The following is a 22,469-nucleotide window of genomic DNA, read 5'->3' on the forward strand; positions in this document are numbered from 1 at the left end:
ATTTGGGAAGAGGCATAACCAATTCTCAGGTTTGTAAAAAATAACCTTACATTAACTTTTCTGAACACACATTCAAGGTAAGTAACAACTTTTGTAACTTCTCACTCAGAGTTGCAGTTACGAACCAACTCATTTACAAGTAAGTACACTTTTGAACATGTGTTCTCTTTTCTAGGCAACAAGCCAAATCCTTAGTCTTTCCCTTTTTCTTGGAGCATGAGTGTTCTCAATGGCGGAAGGGTGGTCACTAGGTCTCCTAGTGTCCAACAGCAGTTCAGGATAGGCACCGAATTAGTAGCAAAAGTCAAAGGTTCCTAAGGAAGACTGTTCAAACAAAGTATCTCTCTTTAGAGTAGTTGAAAGGGTCCAGGTACCTCTGAGAAGAAACCCTAGGAGGATTTCAGCAATGGGCTTTGGTGAACCACACCAGAAGCTATGCAGAAATCACACAGGCTTACGGTAAATAAATACCCAACCCATCACAATACCTTAGCATGGACGAATTGTAGCAAGAGGACTTCAGGTTCTGCAGCCAAAAACCTAGTCGATGAATTCCTTTGTCATGAAGACTGAAGAGAGACACTGGAAGGGACTTTTCAGAAGGGATTTCGGGGAAGGCTCAAGGCAAAGAGTTTCTTCACATGGTTTACTCGGCACTGAAGAAGAGGTTGCAGCAGGCGAGACTTCAGGATCTGCAGCCAAAACCCATTCGCTGAATTCCTTGTCTTGAAGACAGAAAATCAATGGGGATGGCTCCAGGCAAGAGTTTCTTCGTGGCTGGATGCAACTGTGGTTTTGGTACCCTTTTCAGGATACCAAAACCAGGATACAAGAGACAGATTATCGCTGATTGGATTTGTGTTGCTAATCTGGTCCAGCCCTCTGGTGAGGTGTCTTGAAGGACTGGAATCGCGTCTCTGGAGGTCCAGCAGGATGCCGCCAAAGTTTCAGCTCGATTCCATGCACTGCACGATGGATCGAGGTCTCAGGATATTGGGGTCTTGCAGCCCCGCAAGGTCGCAGCACAATGTGGGATGGCTCAAAATGCAGATGGTCTTGTAGTGGATCTCACCAGGCTCTGGGAGAGGGTACACAAGTTGCTTCGTTTGAAGGGTAACTGCAGGCTCCGATTACACAGTAGGCTCTCTGGTTGCTGGAAATTGTCTCAGCCGTGGTATCTTCATCTTCCTCTTCCAATTCCGGTTCAGTGGTTGACTACTTCTACGGATCCCAGGATCAAACCTTTATGCAGGAACCCAGTCAATTAAACAGACGTGCATCATTTAAACTGGATGGTGTTGGGAACCCAGTTTGAACTGTATTCTCGCAGGCAGGCTAGAAGACAAAGGGCTGCAGAGATTTGATATCCCCCCCCCCCCCACTTCCTGCCTTCAAATGCACTCTGGAGCCTGACAGGCTTGATTGAGGTCTCCTACCAAAGATAAAAATCACACAAACTAATCTGAAGGGGGAATTTTGGTCAAATGTGGAAACAGCCCACGGTACAGGTGCACCGAATTTGTAAAAAGGTTCACTCCCACCAGCCATTTAAATTAAGCTTGTCCCTGAAACAGAATGGTTACAGCACCAGTGAGAAAGGGTGATGCATTGTATCTCCCCAGCACTCCTCATAAGGCGGGGTGTGCTGGTTTCACCTAACAAAATGTAGAAGGGATAGAAATATCCTTTCTACCATTGGGAACTGTAGTTCTCACAAGGCTAGTCAGAGAAAGTTAAAGGGGAACCCCAAGTGCAACCCTTTAACAATGGAAAGGTATATACCAAAAGTTGTCAAAGAGGTTAAAATTAAAAGGACTATGGAGAGTCTTATAAATGACATCCATAAAAAGAGTAAAAGGATCTGTGATTGTGGAAAAAGCTTCCCAGTCACTGAGGTATAGGGACAAATCTACCAGCCCAGTAAAGGGTTCTGGGGTTCTCACAAGTGAGGTAGATTTAGCTCTAAAGTTAAAATCTTACCTACAGTTATACGTCCAAGTTTTTCAGAAACGTGGTGGTTCTCACTTATTGATATCCAGAAGGGATTTGGTCATAGTCCACATTTGATTTAGAAATGAACCAGTGGGAGTTATGCAGACTGGATTCAAGATGGACCACATGAGACCATGATGGGTGGGCCAAAGTAAATATTTGCAGGTCCTCTTGATGTATTGTTATGGACCATGTGGCCTTTGCATTCAGTCACTTGACCACCCCTTTGGCCAGCATCATTTTGCCACACCCTCTTTTCCTTTGCCTCGATTTTGTATCCCACTTAAAGCTTTATTATCAAGGAAATCTGATGCACTCTGGGCTATATGGCCAACTGCAACACATACATCACAGTACTCTTCTGTGTGCACTGGCACCATTATTGTCGTGCAAAGAGCTGTACACCCCACGCTTTAAATGTTGCAACATCACAAATGGGTATAAAGTATCCACCTTTATAGGGGCTAAAAAGAAATATGCATGAAGTGGTAACTCAGCCCAATGGTCATATGCTGACACAAATTACATTTCTAGATGGTCCACATATGCCATTTTATGGTATGCATGCATGTGCTGTAAAGGATTATGCATGTACAACTAGGATACTTGCATCACAGTCCTATCTCGTCAGGTATGCCTCTGTGCTCTTTATACAATGTGGCCTTTCCATTGAGAGATTACATTTTACTGCATATTCGACACTTGCTAAAGATAAAAAGAAATCCTTGTTCTAGCAGTTAAGTGAGCGACTCAAAGAGCATCTTCTTTAGGCAAGCTGCCACATGGACAGAATACCTACTTGTCCATTTGGCAAAATACTACTTGGAAAGCTGTCCTTCACAAGTGAATTAGGAATAAAATGCCAACCCCTGATTTTATAATGAAAGTACTATGGCCAGTTACAGCATGCCTAGTGATAGATGAAGCCAGTCTACGTATTGATTGGGATCTAGTTTCACTACACATACCTGGGCAGTCTCCTCGTGCCCAGTAGCAGGTTTGACTTGGGAATACTCAGGAAAGAAGTCACTCGACACTCTAATCGCAAGGCTTTGAAGGCTGAAGGTGATGGCAGGTAGTGTTTGACACTGCCTCCCAAAGCCAACTTAATGTTCTGAGTTGTTGATTGACTGCAGCAGAAAGTGCAGGATGTCAACTTTAGGTTTGGTGGCAGGCCGTGCGTACCAAGCCATTTTACGCATGGAAATCTTGTAAATTTGACAGCTTTATTATTTTGCTGTGTACATTTACACTTGGAGCAGAGGGCAGTACAAAGGTCAGGTTACTTGACAGAAACCAGAAGGCTTCTTTTGATTTTTATCGACATGGATGTAATTACAAGCCATGGATAAACGCCTCTGAAACAGAATGTATTTCTCTGAAGCCTTTCAAAAAAAGAAACTCCACACTGTGATAAAAGGAATTATTTATTTCCATTCAGCTTCTGCTGTGTTGCTGCTCATTTATTTTCCTAGCATTTTAGAATTGAAAAATGACTAAGATGGAAAACTAAGCTGCAATTGAGAATTTATATTTTTGCTTTTTTTTCCAGTGAAACCAAACCAGAATTGCACAATTGTATTTTTCAGAGTTCCTTTGCTGTGTGCATAATCATGCAGAGGCAGATAATTTTTACACTTATAATGTAATGTACACTCTAATTATAAAAACAGTGTGTAAAATGATTACTATGCACGGTCTAGTTAATATCCATTCCACCTTGCAGTCAATGGGGTACATTACTATAAATGGTCAGTGGCAGCAGTCTTTGTTCCATGGTGAATGATTTTCACCAATCACGGGTGTTGTAGCCTCTCAAATCTTCAAGACTACCATTAAAACATCCAAAACCTGACTCTCCAGAAGTGCAAGCGCTCTTCAATAACAAACAAATGAAAGTTACATTTGTAATTGAAATAGAAACTCAGCAAAACATGTGCCTGTGATAATCCATATTGGTATTGAACTTTATGTAGCGCTTCATACATGGTTCATCCAAATTCTAGGCACTGTGATTATTATACCTCAGTCGATACTCAGTTAACCGACCTCTGAAGGATGCTAGCCAATAAGATAGCTCAGCCGGTTGAGCACTTCGTTGCTGCGGTCTGTGCTTGATCTGTAGGTTGCAGGTTTGAATCCCGGCACGGCCAACTCAGCCTTATATCCTTTCGAGTCCGATAAAGGAGTACCGACTTTGGTTTGGTGAGAATTATGATCAATATGTTCTATGTACAGCGCTTTGCCAAAATCGCTATATAAATACTCATTAGACCATGAGATTAGATATAGAATTTAGCATGGGGTCCTTGCCTCTCTGCACTGTTGTATCGTAACATTGGCATACCATTAGGTAGTGATAGCTCCAGGAAGCGAGGACTTTCATTAAAGATCAAAAGACAATTCTGCTATCGAACCTCAAAACACACAATACAATTCATGCTTGCTTTACTATGTAATTGGCTGGGTTTTAGTGTTTCCAACATTTAAATATATACAGGAGAGATCAAATGGCCAGACCTTTGAGAAATAATGCAGAGAGCTGCCCCATTGGATGTCACATATATATTTTACTCTTTCAAACGAGAAAAGTCCTTTTTACTCTCTTAAAATCACATTTACTCTCAAAGTTTAAAAATAGGGAGTAAAATACTCCCACCTCAAAATCTTATCTGGAGCACTGTTTGGTGGTATACCAACAAAGTGCCTTCACTTGCGTGAGCTCTTTTCCCCTCTATGGCCAGTTACAGCATGCCTATTGGTAGATGAAGCCAGCCTACTTATTGATTGACCAGGAACTAGTTTGACCACACATAACGTTGGCAATTAAAATGACCAGTCTTCATGCCCATTGGCAGGTTTGACCTAGGAACACTCAGTCTACTCAGGAATGTTGTCACCTACACTCTACTCTAGTTTCAAGTCTTTGGAGGATGAATGTGGTGGCAGGAGGTGTTTGACGCTGCCTCCCACAGCCTATTCGTAGTTTAATGTTCTGAGTTGTGCGGGATGTCAACTTTAGGTTTGGTAATATACCAACAGTGTCTTCACTTGCGTGAGCTCTTTTCTCATTTGCTGGGTGTAATTTGACTTGCAGTCTACCCCACGGTGTACAATGTCCACTTGCCACTAGATAGTGATTCTTGACTTTTGGCGAGTAAGAAATGGTGTCCTGCATATGGATAGAATTGAGGTGGTGAGTATCTTTTCATTCCTGCTTAGTAGCTTGCAACCTTTGTTTTTCCCATGGTCTATCCTCAACCCACCCATACGATCCACGGTCCTGGTCTTCACCTTGCTTTCCATTTCATGTTTTGTGCGTGTATGTTTTCAAATTAACACGGACCTAAAAGTACCCAGATTCTTTGAGCATGTATCTGTATTGATAAGTATCTGGGATCAATGATTATAAACTAAAAATCCAGATTTCACTTTTATGCTCTTAAAAGTATTGTTTTTTTTTGTTCTTAGCGGCTGGTTTATATTACCTTGCAGAATTAATAGAAGAATACACTGTAGCCACAAGCCGAATTATCAAATATATGATATGGGTGAGTATGCACGCCTGAACTGTTTGGGTTACATGGGCCATTGTGGCACACAGTATTGAGCCACTACTTGCACAGTGAAGGAATGACTGCCCTACTGAGGTCCATACCTTCCAGAATGTCATAATTCTAGTAATGACACAGAGGCGAAGGATTATGCTTTCTCTTTTACTTTACTTCTCGAGCAGCTTTAACAAAACACAATAATAAAACACAGTAACAAAGATCAGATTACAAATTCCACTTTAGGCAGGGGCTTTGGTAGGGTATTATTGGTCCCTGAAAAAATACGTGCTCAACTTGAACCAATCCATAAATGTCTGTCTTTAAACACTGTAGATCCTCTGATACGTCCTTTCTTTTGCTGATTCGAAACTGCGCCCCAACTGGTAAACGCAAAACTGCAATGTTTTTCAACCTATCATGAAAATCGCACCCTGCGAACTGAGAAACAGCGGGTGGGAAAATCGTATCATGACGACATCTAACACCATTACAAGCATAACTTCATATACATCACGTACAACATATATCTATGATCATTACGATTGTAAGGGTGGGATAATCCTTTGCCTCAGTGTCTAATAGAATTATGACTTTCTGGAACAAATGTGTTGAACCAGATCTGTGTCAAGACCGGAGACTCCGATTTAGTTTTGCTTGTTAAAAGCTTACCACCAATGATTCCATACTCTCAATTGTTTTAAAATAAAACATCTTAAAAGTAGACTAATTTGACCAATATGCTGCTCTTATATCATCCAGTCTGGCTTCTACATCGAAGGCCTTGGTGGCTATCGCTCCCCCTCACAGAATGTGCGCTGTAACGGAGTACATCAATGCCGGCCTGTACCATCACCCTTCTTAACCATCTGGCAGATGCCGCCAGTACCACTGCTTTAGAAGGCTTGCATTAGGCTATGAATAGCTGCGATACCCCTGGCGGTCTCACGTCCCTCGTAATGCTCTCGTATGCTGCCAACTGGACATATTTTAGGTTGAGAAGGGAATGCATCATAAGAGATTATAATTCTGTCTTAGTCCTTCTCGAGATGAGTCGCCCCATTCGGTGATACACACTTCTTGTTAACCTATAGTGCTCTAACATCTGACATTCTCTTACATGACAGAAGGCACAACAGCATATTCAGTTTAGAAGATGGAGCTTCCCTACATAATTCTGAATTGTCCAGCCATGCCAGAAACCGTTTCACCACGGTATCCCATATTTGAGAGTATTTCTCCCTGGGAGGTCTCGTCAGTCTCACTCCTGTCAAGTCTGCAAATCAAAGGGTGTTCCCTCTAAAGAAACCCCTTCAATTTTTGGATGGCCTGCTGAGATAGCCGATTGGACCGTTTTTAATGGTCCTATACACCTTCGCTTGCGCTGCCATAAGGGCTAAAAGATTGGCTTTGTGGACCACATCTGTTCCATTGGGATATATGTCCCTCTACATACACTAGCTACTCCATCTTGCCCTTGGAGATTTATATGCGCTATGGGTTCCCCGTGCCCAAGATTCGTTGATGAGCTCAGCCTCGTTTGATAAGCCTAGCCTAACCCAAGCTCCCCTGAAATCACCCACGTGATCAGGTTGAGTTTGTCTGTCTGCACTAGTGGATGTGCGAGCCTTCTCTGGAGTCCCGCCTGGGGAGAGACATTGGACTGCGGTGTCAACTCCAGAAGACTGGGGAATCAAGCGTGTCCACTCCACTCCACTCCAGTACAGAGTAATCGAAATCAGGGATGCTTTCTGCCTCCTCAGCCTGGCTAGAGTCCTTGTGATCGTTGAAACGGGGGGGGCTAAGGGAGGGATGTAATTTATGCCCTGTTCACATGACTGGAGGAAAGCATCTGTTGCTTCCGCTTCAGGGTTCGTCCTCCAGGTTAAAAAAAAAAAAAGACATAGTTGGTGGTTCAACCTCGATCCGAAATGGTTGATCTGACATGGTCCCCATCGAAAACCTCCTCGTCCAGGTTCTGGCGTCCTTGAAAAACCCAGAGTCCCAGCTGGCTAACTTGTTCTGGTGGCACGGCGGGTACTCTGCTGTCACGAGACTCGCCTCTTTAGGCAGAGTTAGAAGAATTTCTTTTCCATCTCTGCCAACATCTTGGATCTCGTGCCCCCCAGTCTGTTTATATATCTGATTGCTGACACATTTTCCATTTTCAGTAGCACACAACACTGTGCTCTTTCCGGAGTCCAGCATCTCGCTGCAAAGGACCCTGCCAGTAATTCTAAGCAATTGATGTGTAAGGACCTCCTGCACCGACCACCTGCCCCCTGTCGACAGGTCACCGCATCAAGCTCCCCATCTGCTGCCGTCGGATTCTGTGATCAGGTCTGGGGAAGAGCCAAATACAGCTCTCCTGTTCCAATTGTCCATGTGATGTAGCCACCATTCCAACTCCTCTCACACCACTTTGTTTGGGACTTTTGATTCGTAAGATGCACGTCCCTTCTGGGTTGTGTGTTTTTCATCTCTGAAGGGCCCTGTAGTGTAGAGGTCCTGGAATATGGCTGAATCGAAGAAGCAAGACAACCCACCAATCGGGCAATTTCCTGTAACACCTCCTCCTTGAGTGTGTCTGATCGGATTCTTGATGTTGTTTACCTTGCAATTGGCAGGCTGAGACACCCCTGGGTTGTGTCTACTACAAAGCCCACTAATTCCATGGATTGATCCGGTTGTACCCTGGATTTCTCCCAGTTTATTAGAGACTCTAGATTCTGCAGTAATTCTGTGGTGGTCTGTACTTCTATTTGTATCGCGCGCCAAATCCTGAGGTAATTGGGCGCTGGAAAATCTTGAATGTTACAGGCATATATATAAAGGATAGCCGTCAGGGCGACCAATGGTTAAAATTAGGTCTGGTGACAAACATTACATGTAAGAGCAAGTGAGTTGGAACATCATAGGTAAAAATCAGATGAGTACATCAGCGAATGGACAAAGGCATCATAAATAAAAATCAGAAGGGAACATCGGCGTAACAGCAGTGGCATCAAAAGGAGAGGCTTATCATTAAGCCGGCTTTTTACTCTGGTTTTGAAAGCAAAGGAGGTGGGTTCCAGGCTGATGGTGAGAGGCAAGGAATTCCAACAGTTGGCTGCTTGAGCTGGGAAGCTAGCTCCACCCGCAGTTTATAGGTTGAACCTTGGTACTGAGAGGCAGTGGGCATGGACAGATCTGGTAGGCCGAGCTGGTTGGTATTTGCAGAATTTATCTGACGGGTATTTAGGAGCCGAGTTTAACCAGCATTTGTGTGTGATTTCCAGTGTGCAAAGAGTTAGTCTATGGCACACCGACAGCCAGTTGGACTTCCGTCTGAGAGTCGAAATGTGGCTGGATATTGGAATGTTTAGTGCTGCTCTCGGGGAATTGTTTTGTAGGACCGGTAATCTCCTTGTCCTGGCAAACTATGCAGCTGTTGTCCAGGTATATTATGAGTCTGATACCCTTCTCTCAGGTGGGTTACCACCAGTTTCATTAACTTGGTAAAACACCAAGGTGCCGAAACCAGGCCGAAAGGTAGGCAACAGAATTCCCATGTTGACTCCCCAAAGATAAATCTCAGGAATCTCTGGTGTTCCGCTGCAATTGGCACCTTCATGTGGTTCCATGTGTTAGTTTCCCTGCAAACATATCGCCATACAAAAATATGGCCATATTTTTGTGGTGATATTAAGGCATGGACACCCCGCTCCCAATAACCCCAAATATTATCCCCACTAAAAATATCGCCTTTGGCCGTTCCTGACTACCATATATACGGTTATATTTTTGGTGGGGATAATATTACCTGATACCCTCCATGTTGCATCCTTGATGTCTATCCTGGCTGGCCAGTCTCCCTGTAATAAATAAAATATCCCCTAGGAGGTGAATCCCCCTCTATTTTGAAATGTCTGTGAATCACAAATTCAATCAACCCTTTCTGATTGATGATCGGTCTCTACTTGTTTCCCTATAACTAGAAACATATTGTTTATGAACCCTATTGGGGAGTCTGTTACCTGCATTATGGCCGCCTTGTGCTCTAAACCTCTCAACTGTAGATGTTCTACATCTACGCTTATAGTGCGCTGGTGCTCACTCACCTGTTATTCTGTGGGTGCTCCCCTTGTGCCAGTCACTGCCCCTTCCTCTGCCCCTGGAGGGGAAGAAATGGTTTGCCTTCCACCTCCTGCTCTCTCCAATGTGATCTATTTCTGTAGGGCATATTATATGGGAACCGCTGGTAGAGCGACCCCCTACCTCTACCAGGCCTCCCAAACACTCTTCAGCGACGCCTGTGCTTTGTTGGGTGCCGCATAGGAGTTTGCAAATTTTGTTAATACCGTAATGAAGGAATCTCTGAAGTTTCCCTTCGCTGTGGCTGCTGATTCTGAGGAAGCTAGTTCGCTCAGTTTAGGGTCTATGTTGACTAGTAGCGATCTTCTCCTTTCAATTGTGATCGCACAGTTGGCGTTACCCAACATACAAATTGCCCTTTGAGCCCATCCGGGTGTACCGGTTTATTCGTCTAACAGGCCTCTTCGTCCCATCTGCTATATTTTCGTGAGCGGGCCTACTATGTCTAACATCTAGGAATTTCCTCACATCCTTCACATACTTCACCATGAACGTGACCATTTTTCTGTCTATTTCAGGAGTATCAGCGACCACCCCCTCAGGGAGGTGTGGTCTTGGGCATTTCGCCCTCAACTTGCTCCTGGCCTCCTTAGGTGTTTAAGATAGGTTGCTATATTTTTTGGTGGCTCCCATTCAGAAGACAGAGGATGGATCGATGCATTTGGGTCGAAGTCGTCACTCCCAGCCATGAATCCTTATCCAACTTTTATTTTATTTTTTGGCGCTTCCTGGCCTTCGTCTGAGGATAACATTGAAAATACCTCCTCTTCATAGTATTAATTCTGCCAAACGACATCCCCCTCGTCAGAGCTAGTGGAGGACCTTTCCTGCCACCTGCTAGGCTTCTGGCTCTCCACGTTCCTTTTCTTGCCACCTTCTTTTGTGGCTTGTCAGGTGGGAGGGGGGGGATCTGGACCTCCTGTGCCATGCGGGCTGCTTTCCTTCCCCCTTTTACTCTCCCCTGTTCCCTTATCCCTTTAAGCTCTTCTAAGCCTTGGAAAGAAACTTCAACCAGCCTTCCATCAGTCCAATCTGCTGTGGGCCCTGCCCCAAGGTAGCTCCCAGAGCCGCCGTTAGCAACTCGGTCATGCTTAGCTTTTGGCTAACACCAGCCTTCCCTTCTGCACTGGAGGAACACATGATTAAATAATGGGGAGGTTATATTTGATACTAAACAGGAAAGTGGGCCTGTCACCCATAAAAATAAATGTTTTCTTCAGAGACACACCAGAGATCATTCAGCACAGGTTTTACCTGGGAGTGCACCCGTCAGATTGAGCTGCTATAGCTCTTATGGCATGCAAGGGCGCTGTGCGTACACTGCACACTATCTACTGATTGTGCTCTGGAGAAAGTTTGATCTGCTCCGGAGAGAACGAGCCTGCACCGCGAGGTAATGTGCTTCTCATAAAGATAAATGTCTGCTCAATTCCGGTCACGGATGATAGAGAGGAAGTAATGGAACTACTCAGTCCCATTGCACTGCTCTGTTCTGTGACCGTGCTACCCCTCCCCCTTTGTTCGTGCTACTCCAGTTGCCGTAGCTCCTCAATACAATGATAACGCAGTAAATTACCCACACAATGAGAAACAAAAGCAGTCGATACACTCTCCTAGAAATTACAAAGAGTCATCGGGCACTTAAATCGCTGCCCAAGCAGCAAAGAAAGATTACGTATCTGAGAATATACAGAGACCATTATGGATTGGTGCAAGTCTATTAGGTGTCTTTTTTTTCAGGTACCAATAATGCCCTATACTACCTTAAAGTGAGACTTGTAGTGTGATCTCTAATGTGTTTTATTATTGATTTTTGTTAAAGCTGCTTAAGAAGTAAAGTAAAAGAGAAAGCCAAATCTGAGCCTCCGCTCTTGACATAGAATGTGTTCTAAAAGGTGCTTTCTGTGGTTTTCCATTTGGGAAAGCTTTCGCGCTTGCTGGACTTAAACGTGGACAATCAAGACTGGCAGCATGCTCGCATATAAAATTGCTTAATATGTTCTTTTTTTGTTTTAGTTTTCCACAGGAGTGCTCGTATGCCTGTACCTCTTTGAGAGGTTTCCCACATTAATGGTGGGAGTTGGGCTCTTCACAAACCTGGTGTATTTTGGTTTACTGAGGACGTTCCCATTCATCATGTTGACGTCGCCGAACTTCATACTATCATGTGGTAAGTGTCTCTGAAAGCCACTACCATGGTGTGCTGCCGGTTTCCTGGTCAGGACAACAGAAGGTAGAAGTAGTGAGCTAATATTAGAAATGAGTGCAGTTGGCTTTGCAGAGTAATGCTTCTTCTTTCATTATTATTGGCAGTAGTTTCCTCTACTTTTTCATGCTGCCAGTTCAGGAAAATAATAATAGACAGGTAATAATGCTCTAAGAAAGGAGAACTGGACCCTTCAATTTTCACATCCCTTGGAGCTCCATCTCCCAACCTAAAATGTCATCCCATCCCAAAAAAACTGCCTAAGGGAGTTGCAGCGAGATCGCCACCACCCGCCACTCGCCAGTTTTAGTTGTATAGTGTATCTACTTGGAGTCGGAGCAAAAGACAAAGTACCGATGTACATGGACCTTTATCCCCAACCGCCATTGTTCCATATGCAATGTTATGTTTTGCCTTGGTGTGCTATGCTGTTATTTTATGCGACATGTGCAAACATTGCAAAAATGGCAATGCTTGTGCTGTACTGTAGTTTGACTTTTTGATGTTTGCAACTTTTTGTTGACTTCCAATTAACTCTCATCCTGATTCCCTGATTGACACCACACACCTTTAAGCTAGCAACCACATCCTGCCACGCAACCTTTAAAATCTAGCAGGTTTCCAGGTACACTGGAAATGTATCATCTCCTTAACATTCAATTTGACAAACCTGCTAGAGGCTGCCCATGCAGGATAGGATGTTTCCTCCACACCTTAATGGGCCAACAGCCAGACCTTCTTGGGACGTAATCTTGCATCACCATATCATCAAAGATTTCACATTGATGCTTACCTGGATCAGGCCGTGGTTTCTCCAATCTGCTTCACATCACCAATATAGCAAAAGCAAACCTGTTCTTCTCCCACCCTATTGCACTGTTTCTCTTACAGGACTTTTATCTAGAAACGTGTTCATGTGATATAGTTTACCGGTACAACATATTGTGGAGGGACCCTGGCACATCATTACCCCAGCAGGAGGTATTTAAAGCGTGTACCCCTGAAAACCTAGTGTTGGGTAAATTAGTGGCCTCCTACATAAATATCCCAAAGTAAATACAGTCGCCACACTTCTACTTAAAATGAAGTTAAATTGTGTGCCATGTTTCATATTTACAAATACAATTCATCCAGACCTACATAAATGATTATCATTAATAAAATAAAGGAGGATGGATTTGATAGCTGTATTTGACACGCAGCTAAAACAGCGTGCTTAATTTGCATCAACCTAAACATGTGACACTGTAAATATGCACCAACTGGACTCTCTGCATGTTCTTCACATGTGATGTGCATCAATGTCACAGCTTCACCATTTCAAACATGTTTTTTTCATTCTTTCCCTTAAGTTGGGTAATAGTAATAATTACAGCTTATTGGCCAACCCCATCAAAAACCCAGGAGCTCAAGAACTGAGCAGAACCACCGAAAAAAGCTGCAGTGGAGGAGAGTGCAGAAAAAATGGAGAGGACCATGTCCCAGTTTACAAGAGAAGATGTCAAGGACTGCATGAGCGAACAAAAAAATCTCCATAGAAATAAGAGCTTAAAAGATTCATGGGGCGGGTGAAGACAGAGATGCAGGCTATGGGGGAGACGATCTCTGCAAATGAAGGTCTCATTGTCGAATTTTCCAATGAGATAGCCAAGTGGTCCCCTTGGGTCTTGGGCATCTCAAGGGGACCACTTGGCTCTCCAGCCTATGGCTATCCTATTGTTGAACAGCAGCAAGGACCTGGAAAATCGCTCCAGTGAGCTGTGCATCTGCATCAAAGATTTTAAAGGGTGTTGCAGGAACTTTATTTGTAGGTGGGATTTGTGACCGCACGCTGCACTTCCATCCTCCCGGATTACCATGTCCTGGACTTTTCCATTGAAAGGGTGCACAGAGAGGGCCCCAAGGCTAGACCAATAGGAGCCAGGTCAGGAGACGTCCTGGTGAACCTGCATTCCTTTCCAAGAAAAAAACCCTGTGGGTAACCAGAGGAAAAAAGGGGTGGAATCCAAAGGGTGCAGAATGCTGGTTTTTCAAGAGGTAGCGTCAAGGACCCTAATGAAGAGAATGGAGTTTCGCCCTTCAACAGAACATCTCCAGAAGAATAATACCCCTTACAGATGGCTCTTAACATTAGGGGGCGTTAAACAACTCCCAACAAGAGGGGGCAGGCTATTGAATACACATGTGTAGGATAGCATAGACATCGTTTTTTTTCTTTTTTCTTTTTTTAATACAGGAGACCCACCTACGGAAAATAGATCAACCTTGACTGAGTTATACAGAGTGCAATCAGATCTTTCAGGCCTCCTTGACAGTGAAGACATCCGAGGGTGCCAGGCCTCATCTGGAAGGGTGTCCCATTCAAGGTGGAAGACAATCTGGTGGATAAAGAGAGCAGATATATTTAAGTGCACCAACAGGGCAGAGCTTTTATGTTGGTGTCTCCATATGCTTCGAACTCCGGGCAGTTGACTAGATGGGCACATTAGGTGGTGGTGATAGGAGGAGAATTGGATCACTTGAGAGGTGCGACCCTCAGAGAATGAGTTGCCCTGGGCTTGGTTTTGGAGCAACTCTGTGGGATGGTGCTGAAGGGCCTTTTTGGAGATCACATTTTCATGTAACCTCCCACACTCCTCTTTCACGATAATCCACTATGTCACATCCAGTCTCTCAAGCATTATCCGGCACAACTCGGTTGACTTTGTGCTAGATTAAGACATGATTTTCTCGCTACCACAACGCTTATTAAGGGACGGGGAAGTGGTATGGGAGGTTAAGGAGTACATTCAAGAATTATTTGCTGAGAATTTGCCATCACATCTCTCCTAACAATTGCGACAAGTTCATGATAACAGGGAAAACTGTTGGCTGAATCGTGCAAACTAACACAAGTTATGAAATTAACTGCTGAGACGTTACTATCCGAGATGATGCAGCGTATCGAGGGTGGGTCACAGAGGACATTTAGGAAGCTTGTGGAATCTTAAGGCGCTTGTCGCTAGCGCGTGGGCCACAGGACTTTTAAGAAGCGTATGGATGCTAAAAAATGCGCCCGTCGCTCTTTAACACTAATAGTGGAGAGGTCCCTATCTATATTAATGAAAGTCAAAATGAATGGTTTTGTGGCTTGGCGAAGCGTTGTTCCTTATACACAAGTCCACATTGTTTCACCAATCTGCACCAAACTTTGCATATTTACTTGTTGGGACCCTCTGAACATTACTGGTACATGGCATTTGGACACACCACCCATTTCCCCGGATTTCAGCACTTTCACACATGAGAAGGTTGCCTGAAATCGGCGAAACATCAATGTGGTCGTCAAAGGACTGGTCTCGACATGAACAAAACTGAAGGTCCCTACGGGACCACGAAAACCACTTTTCAAGGCTCTAGTATGTACGGTTACTGAGATATTTGCACCGCAATGAACTGCACTACACCAGGGTGAGGCGACCGGCGAGGAGAGTGTACAGAAGGTCCCAGTATGCAGCAGCACACCAACTCTCGCCTCACCTTAACGTCTGCTGCAGGGTATGTCAGCCAGCCACACACACCCATTCTCAGTGCAGTTTACTTCAGGGTGCAAAGCACATCAAGCGATGAGTGAATCAGAACAGCGACCTACAGGATCATTGATCTTCAACAATTGATGAGTGTTCTCATGTCTGTCTACAGAACCCGTTTGGCGAACAGATAATTTTTGCTAGTTAAATCTAAAAAGGTGTTTGTTTTACAAGAACCTTTACTCCTGAGAAGGCACCAAGGCTAATACTAGGCAGGGAGTACCTGTCATAGGCTGGGATGTCGAATATCTCCCCTAAACAAAGTGTGGGTTTGGACTCTTCCAAACTCTGGGACTAGACTGCCGGACATGCCTGTTTTCTAGAATAATATGTTCCAGAGGGAAGTAGTACCTTCTAATCCCCCATGCCAGACTTCTTCAATTCACTCACAGACTGAGGCAGTAATCCGCATTTTACCCAAACCCAGGAAAGACCCAGATCTCTGCTACTCATACCGTCTGAGTGCGCTGCTGAATCTGGATGTTAAACTATTTTAGCAAGCAGACTCTAAGGTGCGTGCTACCACCGATTATACACTCGGACCAATCTAGGTTTGTCAGGGGGCCACCAAATCTTTGATAATATTCAGAAGGTTTATTTTTATTTAATTTTTTTATTTGTATAGCGCACAAACAGCCTGCAGGCATTGTGGCGCTGTTACAGGGGTAAGTAGGCTCCTTAGTTACAGTGGTACATACAGAACGTATTGAAGATATAAACAGAAGATTAATTGGTTACAGTACAGGAAGCAGTTACAGTGGTGTATGACATGCATATGTGGTGAACACGGTTCATATTGGTAGCATGCAGGCGTGAGGTACAGATCAGGGGTGCGAGCAGAGGTTAAACAACCAGGTTTTGAGTGCTTTGCGGGATGCAGGGTGGGAGGATCCTTTCTGAGGGTGAGTGGTAGGGAGTTCCATAGTCTAGCAGCAATGAAAGGTAAGCTGGCACCACCTGCTCTGGCTCGTTTGACCTTGGGGATTATGAGTCAGTGGGAGTATAGTGTTCTCGTGGGTCTGGAGCCCGTTATCACTACTTTCGAGGAAAGGTGGGGGTGGGGAAGCAGTGTGAGTGATGCACTTGTGCGTGAGGCGAGTTTTGAATGGGACGTGTTCTTTGATGGGGAGCCAGTGTTCTTCGCGTCTGCGGCAGATATGTGTTCTCCTTTGGGAATGTTGAAAGCAGCTTGAAGTGCATCGTTTTGGATTATTTGGAGTTTCATTAGGTTTTTTTTTATGTAGTGCCAGCAAAGAGGATGTTGCAGTAATTCAGTCTTGAGCTTATTATGGCTCTGGCGATGGTGAGGCAGTTTTCGGTGGATAAAAATGGCTTGGCTGTATTAATCAATTTGGTGTAGTAGACAGTTGAGAAGGCGATGGCGCTGACTTGACGTCACATGGAGAGGGTGGCATCAAGGTAAACTCCTAAGGTTTTGACCGATGGGGAGACTGGGATCTGTGGGTTATCGATTGTAAAGGCGATTTATTGGTTGGTAAGTTTATTTAGGGTTTCCTGGGAGCCTACTAGGAGGATTTCAGTCTTATTGCCGTTGAGGCAAAGATGGTTGGCTGACATCCAGGCCTGAATAGTGGAGTACGGTGAGTTGAGGGCCTTGGCGTTAGTTTCGTAGTTACCGAAGAGTGGGAATAGGACTTGGATGTCATCAGCATAGTTGGTGTAAGCTATGCCAATGGAGCCCAGGATGTCAAATAGAGGCTTAGTGAAAATGTTGTAGCGAGTGGGGGGGGAGATGCAGGATCCCTGAGGGACAACGCAGTGGATGGTGGCGGGAGCTGCACAGGCCTGATCTGAGAATACTCTTGTGACTCTTGCTTGCAGGATTGAGCGGATCCAGGCCATTTCTTGCAGACCTACCTCTTGGACGAGAGCGGCAGTGAGTTGGTAATGTGCGGGCATGCAGCATAGTTAGTCTGCGGGTTTTGATTGGAAAAATGGTTTTATCATGAATATAATTTTTTGTACCAGCCTCAGAGGAAGAGCAAGGACTGCTCGAAACACGTGTCAGGCTGTAAATTGGTTCTTGCAATAAGTCTGCAACGTAAGCAGTATTTGATTAATTATTGTGCTGGCGCTGTGAGACTGAGAAAAAATGGCAACATTACATATTTTCACTTAATGGAGTACCTCCAGTTGAGGCAGTGTGTATTACATGCCTTGTCTGGAACAATGCCTAAGACACCTGAGGGTACAAAGGTCATCATACCCAAAATATGTAAGCTATTGGGAAAAGACAATGCAGAACACCTCCCAAATATATGATGAAGTGGGACAGGGACATGGACGCAAGGGTCCCCGGCAAGAAGAGGGAGGTGGTTTGGACAAGAGCGTTGGTTTCCTCCGTGTATGTTCAAAATAAAGAGCAAGTCTTTTAATGTTATATGTTAATGTTAAAGGACATTTGTAACGCGCACTATCACCACCGAAGTGGTCCACTGGCGCAGTGGCGGTTCTGAAAGAGGGAGGGAGGGTGGGTTAGTGAGAGAAAGCAGGAAAAGTGCAAGAGAGCAGTGATGTGCTGTTGGCGGTCTCAGCCCGGTGGGTCCGTTTGCTGGGCCTAGGGTGTTTGCGGCCGGTAGTCGTTGTGTACTGTTGTGGGAGTCTGTGTGATTTTTGTAGTGTTTTTGCAATGTTGTGACGTTTGTGCGGTTTGTTGTGCTATAGGTTTGTGGTTGTTTGTTCGGCGTTTGAGAGGTGTGTGCAGAGGAGGGAAATTGTTAGTGGAATTGGTTAGTTGGCATCTCTATCCTGAATTGAGGCACAGGGCTTGTGTAGACTCTCCTGACGCGCCACTGATCTGGGCCCATCTTGCATTCAATGTCCCTTTCACATCTGTCCCCCACCTCAAACAGCCTCCCTCACCACCCCACCTGTCCTCCCTTCCTACTTCTGGGGCCAGTGCACCTGCCAATATCCACCACTCAGCTAGTGTGGTGATTGTCCTTGTCTCGACAATTCCATTGACACTTTGGTACCTGGTGGCAACTAAGGGGGTGGGGGTGAGGTTGTTGGTGGGATTGTCTGGGGTAGTTGGCTCGGTCTCCATGTGTTTCAGTCTATCTGCTGTCATCCGTACTGGTACTTCGGGAGCTACCCGGTCGGTTCTGGGCTGTCATTATCCTTTCCAATCCTTTTTCTCTGTTTCGTTTTTCAGTTTGAGTCTGTGGTCTTGAAGAGCCAAGTTTTTAGTAATTTCCTGAATTTGTGGTGATCTTCCGTGTTTCTTATCTCTTTTGAGATGTGGTTTTTGCAGCTAAGTGGTAGAAGGAGGTGCCTCCAAGTTTTTTCTTAAGGTATGGTTTTAGTTCCAGGCGGATTTTGTTGCTGTGTTGGAGGGGCCTCTTGGGTTTGTAGACTGTGATTTTCTTGTGAAGGAATTCTGCTCCTTTTCTTCCGATTGCCCTGTGTGTTATGCACATGGTTTTGAAGGTGATGCGATGTTTTACTGGGAGCCAGTGTAGTGTTTTTAGGGCAGGAGTGATGTATTCTCTTCTGGATAGTTTGAGGAGTAGTCTGGCTGCTGCATTTTGGATTCGTTGTAGCTTCTTCAGGAGGTATTCCGGGGTAGAGGCTGTTTGCATAGTAGATTCTTGACATGAGGACTACGATAGTGAGTGTTTGTGCGTGAAGTAGAGGAAAGGTAGGATTCTTCTTGCTGTGTGGAGGAGGAAGAAACATTTCTTAACTGTTGCGTTTATTTGTGGTTCTAAGGTTAGGGTGTTGTCCATCAGGACTCCCAGATTCTTTACTACCTTAGATGGTGTTGGTGCAGTTACCATTTCTGTTGGCCATGGAATGGCGGCGTCATTCCCTTGGTCTTTGGATATGATCATGATTTTGGTCTTTCCTGGGTTGATTTTTAGGTTGTTGGCATTCATCCAGTTGAAGACTTCTTTCAGACAGTCGATTAGAGTTGAGTGATCCTCTTCGTTGTCTATCATTTTGTAGGTGATTTGGCTGTCATTGGTGTAGTTGTAGCAAATAATGTTGTATTTTTTGAAGATTCTGATGACCGGAGTCTGGTAGATGTTGAAATATAGTGGTGATGGTGAGGATCCTTGTGGTACTCCACAGTCGTTAACTCATGGAGTGGATTTAAGGGTTTAATCCACACAGTTTCTGTTCTGTTTTCTAGGAATGATTTAGTCCAGAGTAGTGCTGTGTCTGTTATGCCTATGTCTTCTAGTCTTTTGGTCAGGGTGTCATGGCTAACTGTGTCAAAGGCTGTGGAGAGGTCGAGTCGAATAAGGGCTGAGGTTGTGTGAGTCTGCGTTAGTTTTAAGGTCGGCCCAGATGGAGAGTAGCGGCCCAGATGGAGAGTAGTGCTGTTTCCGTTCCTCTTGCTGGTCTGAAACCTACTTGAGCTTGGTCTAGTAGGTGGTGTTTTTCTATGTGCTTTTGGGGGTCGCCTTACGCGGAGCTCCTAGAGAGACATTGCTAAACAATTACTACGGACCTCAGTCCTTGATATATACTTATTGTTAAAGATCCCTCCCCTCGACGTTAGCTGTGAAGCTGTTTCTCCGCCGAGCAAGTTTTTCGACGGACAAGAAGAGACGGAGGAGATCCTTCGGCGCTGCCGAACACGTGGCCAGGCCTCGCCGGCCAACATACAGTAGGGAGAGTGGGGGTTTCAAACTTTTACCTTCTCGTCGAGAATGTCTTTCTTTCTCCCCTATCTTTCCCTTGGGGTTGTTATCACCAGTTTTTATTGCCTCAGCTATGGAGAGGACACCTTTTAAGTTTTGCCCACGCTGTAGGGGCAAATACACTTGGAAGGACAAACACAAGCTCTGTAATCGTTGCTTGCCCCTCGATCATAAAGAGGACAGCTGCGCGGCCTGTAAGCTCTTGAAACCAAGAACTCTTAAAAAACGGAAATTAAGAGGTGGGCGGACTACGCGATGTTGAAGTCAGTTTCCTCACCCGCCGCCGCTGTTACAGAAAGTGACGAGGAGGGTGATAACTCGACGTCCGTTACGGAAGTCATTAACCCCCAGAAGGAGCGCTCGCGCTCTTCGACGTCCGTCCCCGGCCCCGACGGGCTCGGCTCACGCCCTGCTTATGGGGATGAACACCCCGGCGACAAGGACGCACACAGACCCCATAGGCCTAAGCACACAACCCACGGCTCTTCTTCGTCCAGGACGAAGGATCCACCAGCGCCGAAGGGGACGCAGAGCACTCCGGCGTCGACCTCAGACCGCAAGGGTCTCAAGCCACACCCGCAAACGCAGCCGCGACCAGCGATTGGGCTTTTATCTAATACGGGCGCTACCCCAGAAACATCCGACGTAACGCTCCATAGAGCGGCCGTCGAAAAACAACGCGCAACGCAGGCAACGCCGACTCCAGAACCCTCGACTGACGAACTCGTCGTCGAGAGTCTGGCGAGAATTGTTTCCGAGGACAAACGTAAGCGGGCGACGAAACAGACGTCGAATACCGCACCCAAGGATATAGAAACGCCGAAAAAGCACAAGAGTAGCCAGGAACTGCCCCATCCATCTAAAGGCACTTCTGAACTACCGGAGGGCTTTTCTGAGGGCGACGGAAACCTTTCGTCGACGTTGTGGGAGCGTTCGAAGCGTTTTGAAGCCGAAAACACTGATTTCCCCCCTCTAGACTATTCAGGGGTTCCCCATGAGACCCTGGAAAGACTCCATTCTTGTATGGAAAAGATGGAGAGGTTTTTGGGTAGCCAAAACCCACCCACACCCAAAAGATCAAGAGAATGGACCCAGGATGACCGTAGGGTCAAGATTCCTAGGCTGTTTACCCCTTCTACAGATGCATATGACCTCACTGAAGAGGAGCAATACCTCCAGGAAGATGAGTGTTTAGGTGGAGAGGGAGAACTTGAGGAGGAGAGGTTTGAGGAAGACCCTTACACTAGCGCAGGAGCTTTTGAAGAAGATACAGCTACCTCACAGCCCTGGCACTCCCCATCAGTGCAGCCTTGGCAATCCCCATCAGTGCACTCAGACCCTGATGTCTTTCATCCTTCTCCTCCCAAGGACTCGCCTATTGGGAACACCTCCCCCATAGATGACCAGCCTTCACTTAATGCACTATTGCGCAAGGCAGCAGCGCATTTTGAAATAGACACAGGGGAGACCCTTCCGGACATAGACTTTGTAGAAAAGGTTATTAAAGAAAAAGCCCCGGTCAGCCAGTCCATTCCGCTCCTGGCTTCTATAAAGAGAAGAATAACTCCTTCCCTTTCCAATCCGGCCTTAGTCAGAGGGGTCAACCCTCGGATAGAAAAGCTCTTCAGCCCTTCGTCTTCTGACCCTTTGTACATCAGGGGACATTCTATCCCGGACTCTCTGGTAGTGACTAACACAAGAAAGAGAGCGGGGGTACCACTATCTACTAGTGAGGCACCACCTGACAAAGAGGGCAAGAAGCTCTATGCACTTGGGAAGAGAATCACGACATCCGCCGCCTTCTCAACCATGATCGCGAATAACAATTCCCTACTAGCTAGCTACGCAGATGCACAGTGGAGCAAGCTGCGCAGCGAAGCAGAGGACGCACCAGAACCCCGGCGCTCACGCCTGTTGGCTACTATATCAGAGGGACCACTTGTAAACCAGGGCATCATAAAGAACTCCTTAGATGCCGCAGAGACAGCTGGCCGCTCCCTGGTTCAGGGAATACTTCTCAAACGCCATGTCTGGCTGCGCAATTCGGGATTTAAGCCAGAAACCAAGGCTTCCCTAATAAATAAGCCCATAGAGCAAACACTTGGGTTTGGAAAGCAGTGAGGCCCTAGAACATGCGAAGAAGGAGTTTGATACCATCAAGACTCTTGACCAAATTTCTAGGCCACCTAACAGACGCAGCTATGGCAATAGACGCTCCTTTCGTGGCCAACGCCAGCAGCAAAGCCAACAACAATTTTACTCTGCTACCAACTGGCCCTCTAACCAAAGCACCCAGTTCAGTCAAAGAGGCCAACGTCGTGGCAAAGGAAGAGGGCGCGGCTCCAGT

General features: G+C 45.5%; 1 protein-coding gene across 1 annotated transcript in view; it reads left to right on the forward strand.

Annotated features, from left to right (window-relative positions):
- The window catches only part of TEX261 (testis expressed 261), a 124,374-nt gene that overhangs the window by 36,090 nt on the left and 65,815 nt on the right, over positions 1–22,469 (forward strand). Inside the window, exons 2-3 of the mRNA XM_069632267.1 lie at positions 5,464–5,543; positions 11,694–11,847. Coding sequence (XP_069488368.1) covers positions 5,464–5,543; positions 11,694–11,847 — 234 coding nt within the window. The remainder of the gene's footprint in view (positions 1–5,463; positions 5,544–11,693; positions 11,848–22,469) is intronic.

This window comes from Ambystoma mexicanum, chromosome 6q (assembly GCF_040938575.1).
Source record: "Ambystoma mexicanum isolate Mex_15411 chromosome 6q, UKY_AmexF1_1, whole genome shotgun sequence".
Taxonomy (NCBI): domain Eukaryota; kingdom Metazoa; phylum Chordata; class Amphibia; order Caudata; family Ambystomatidae; genus Ambystoma; species Ambystoma mexicanum.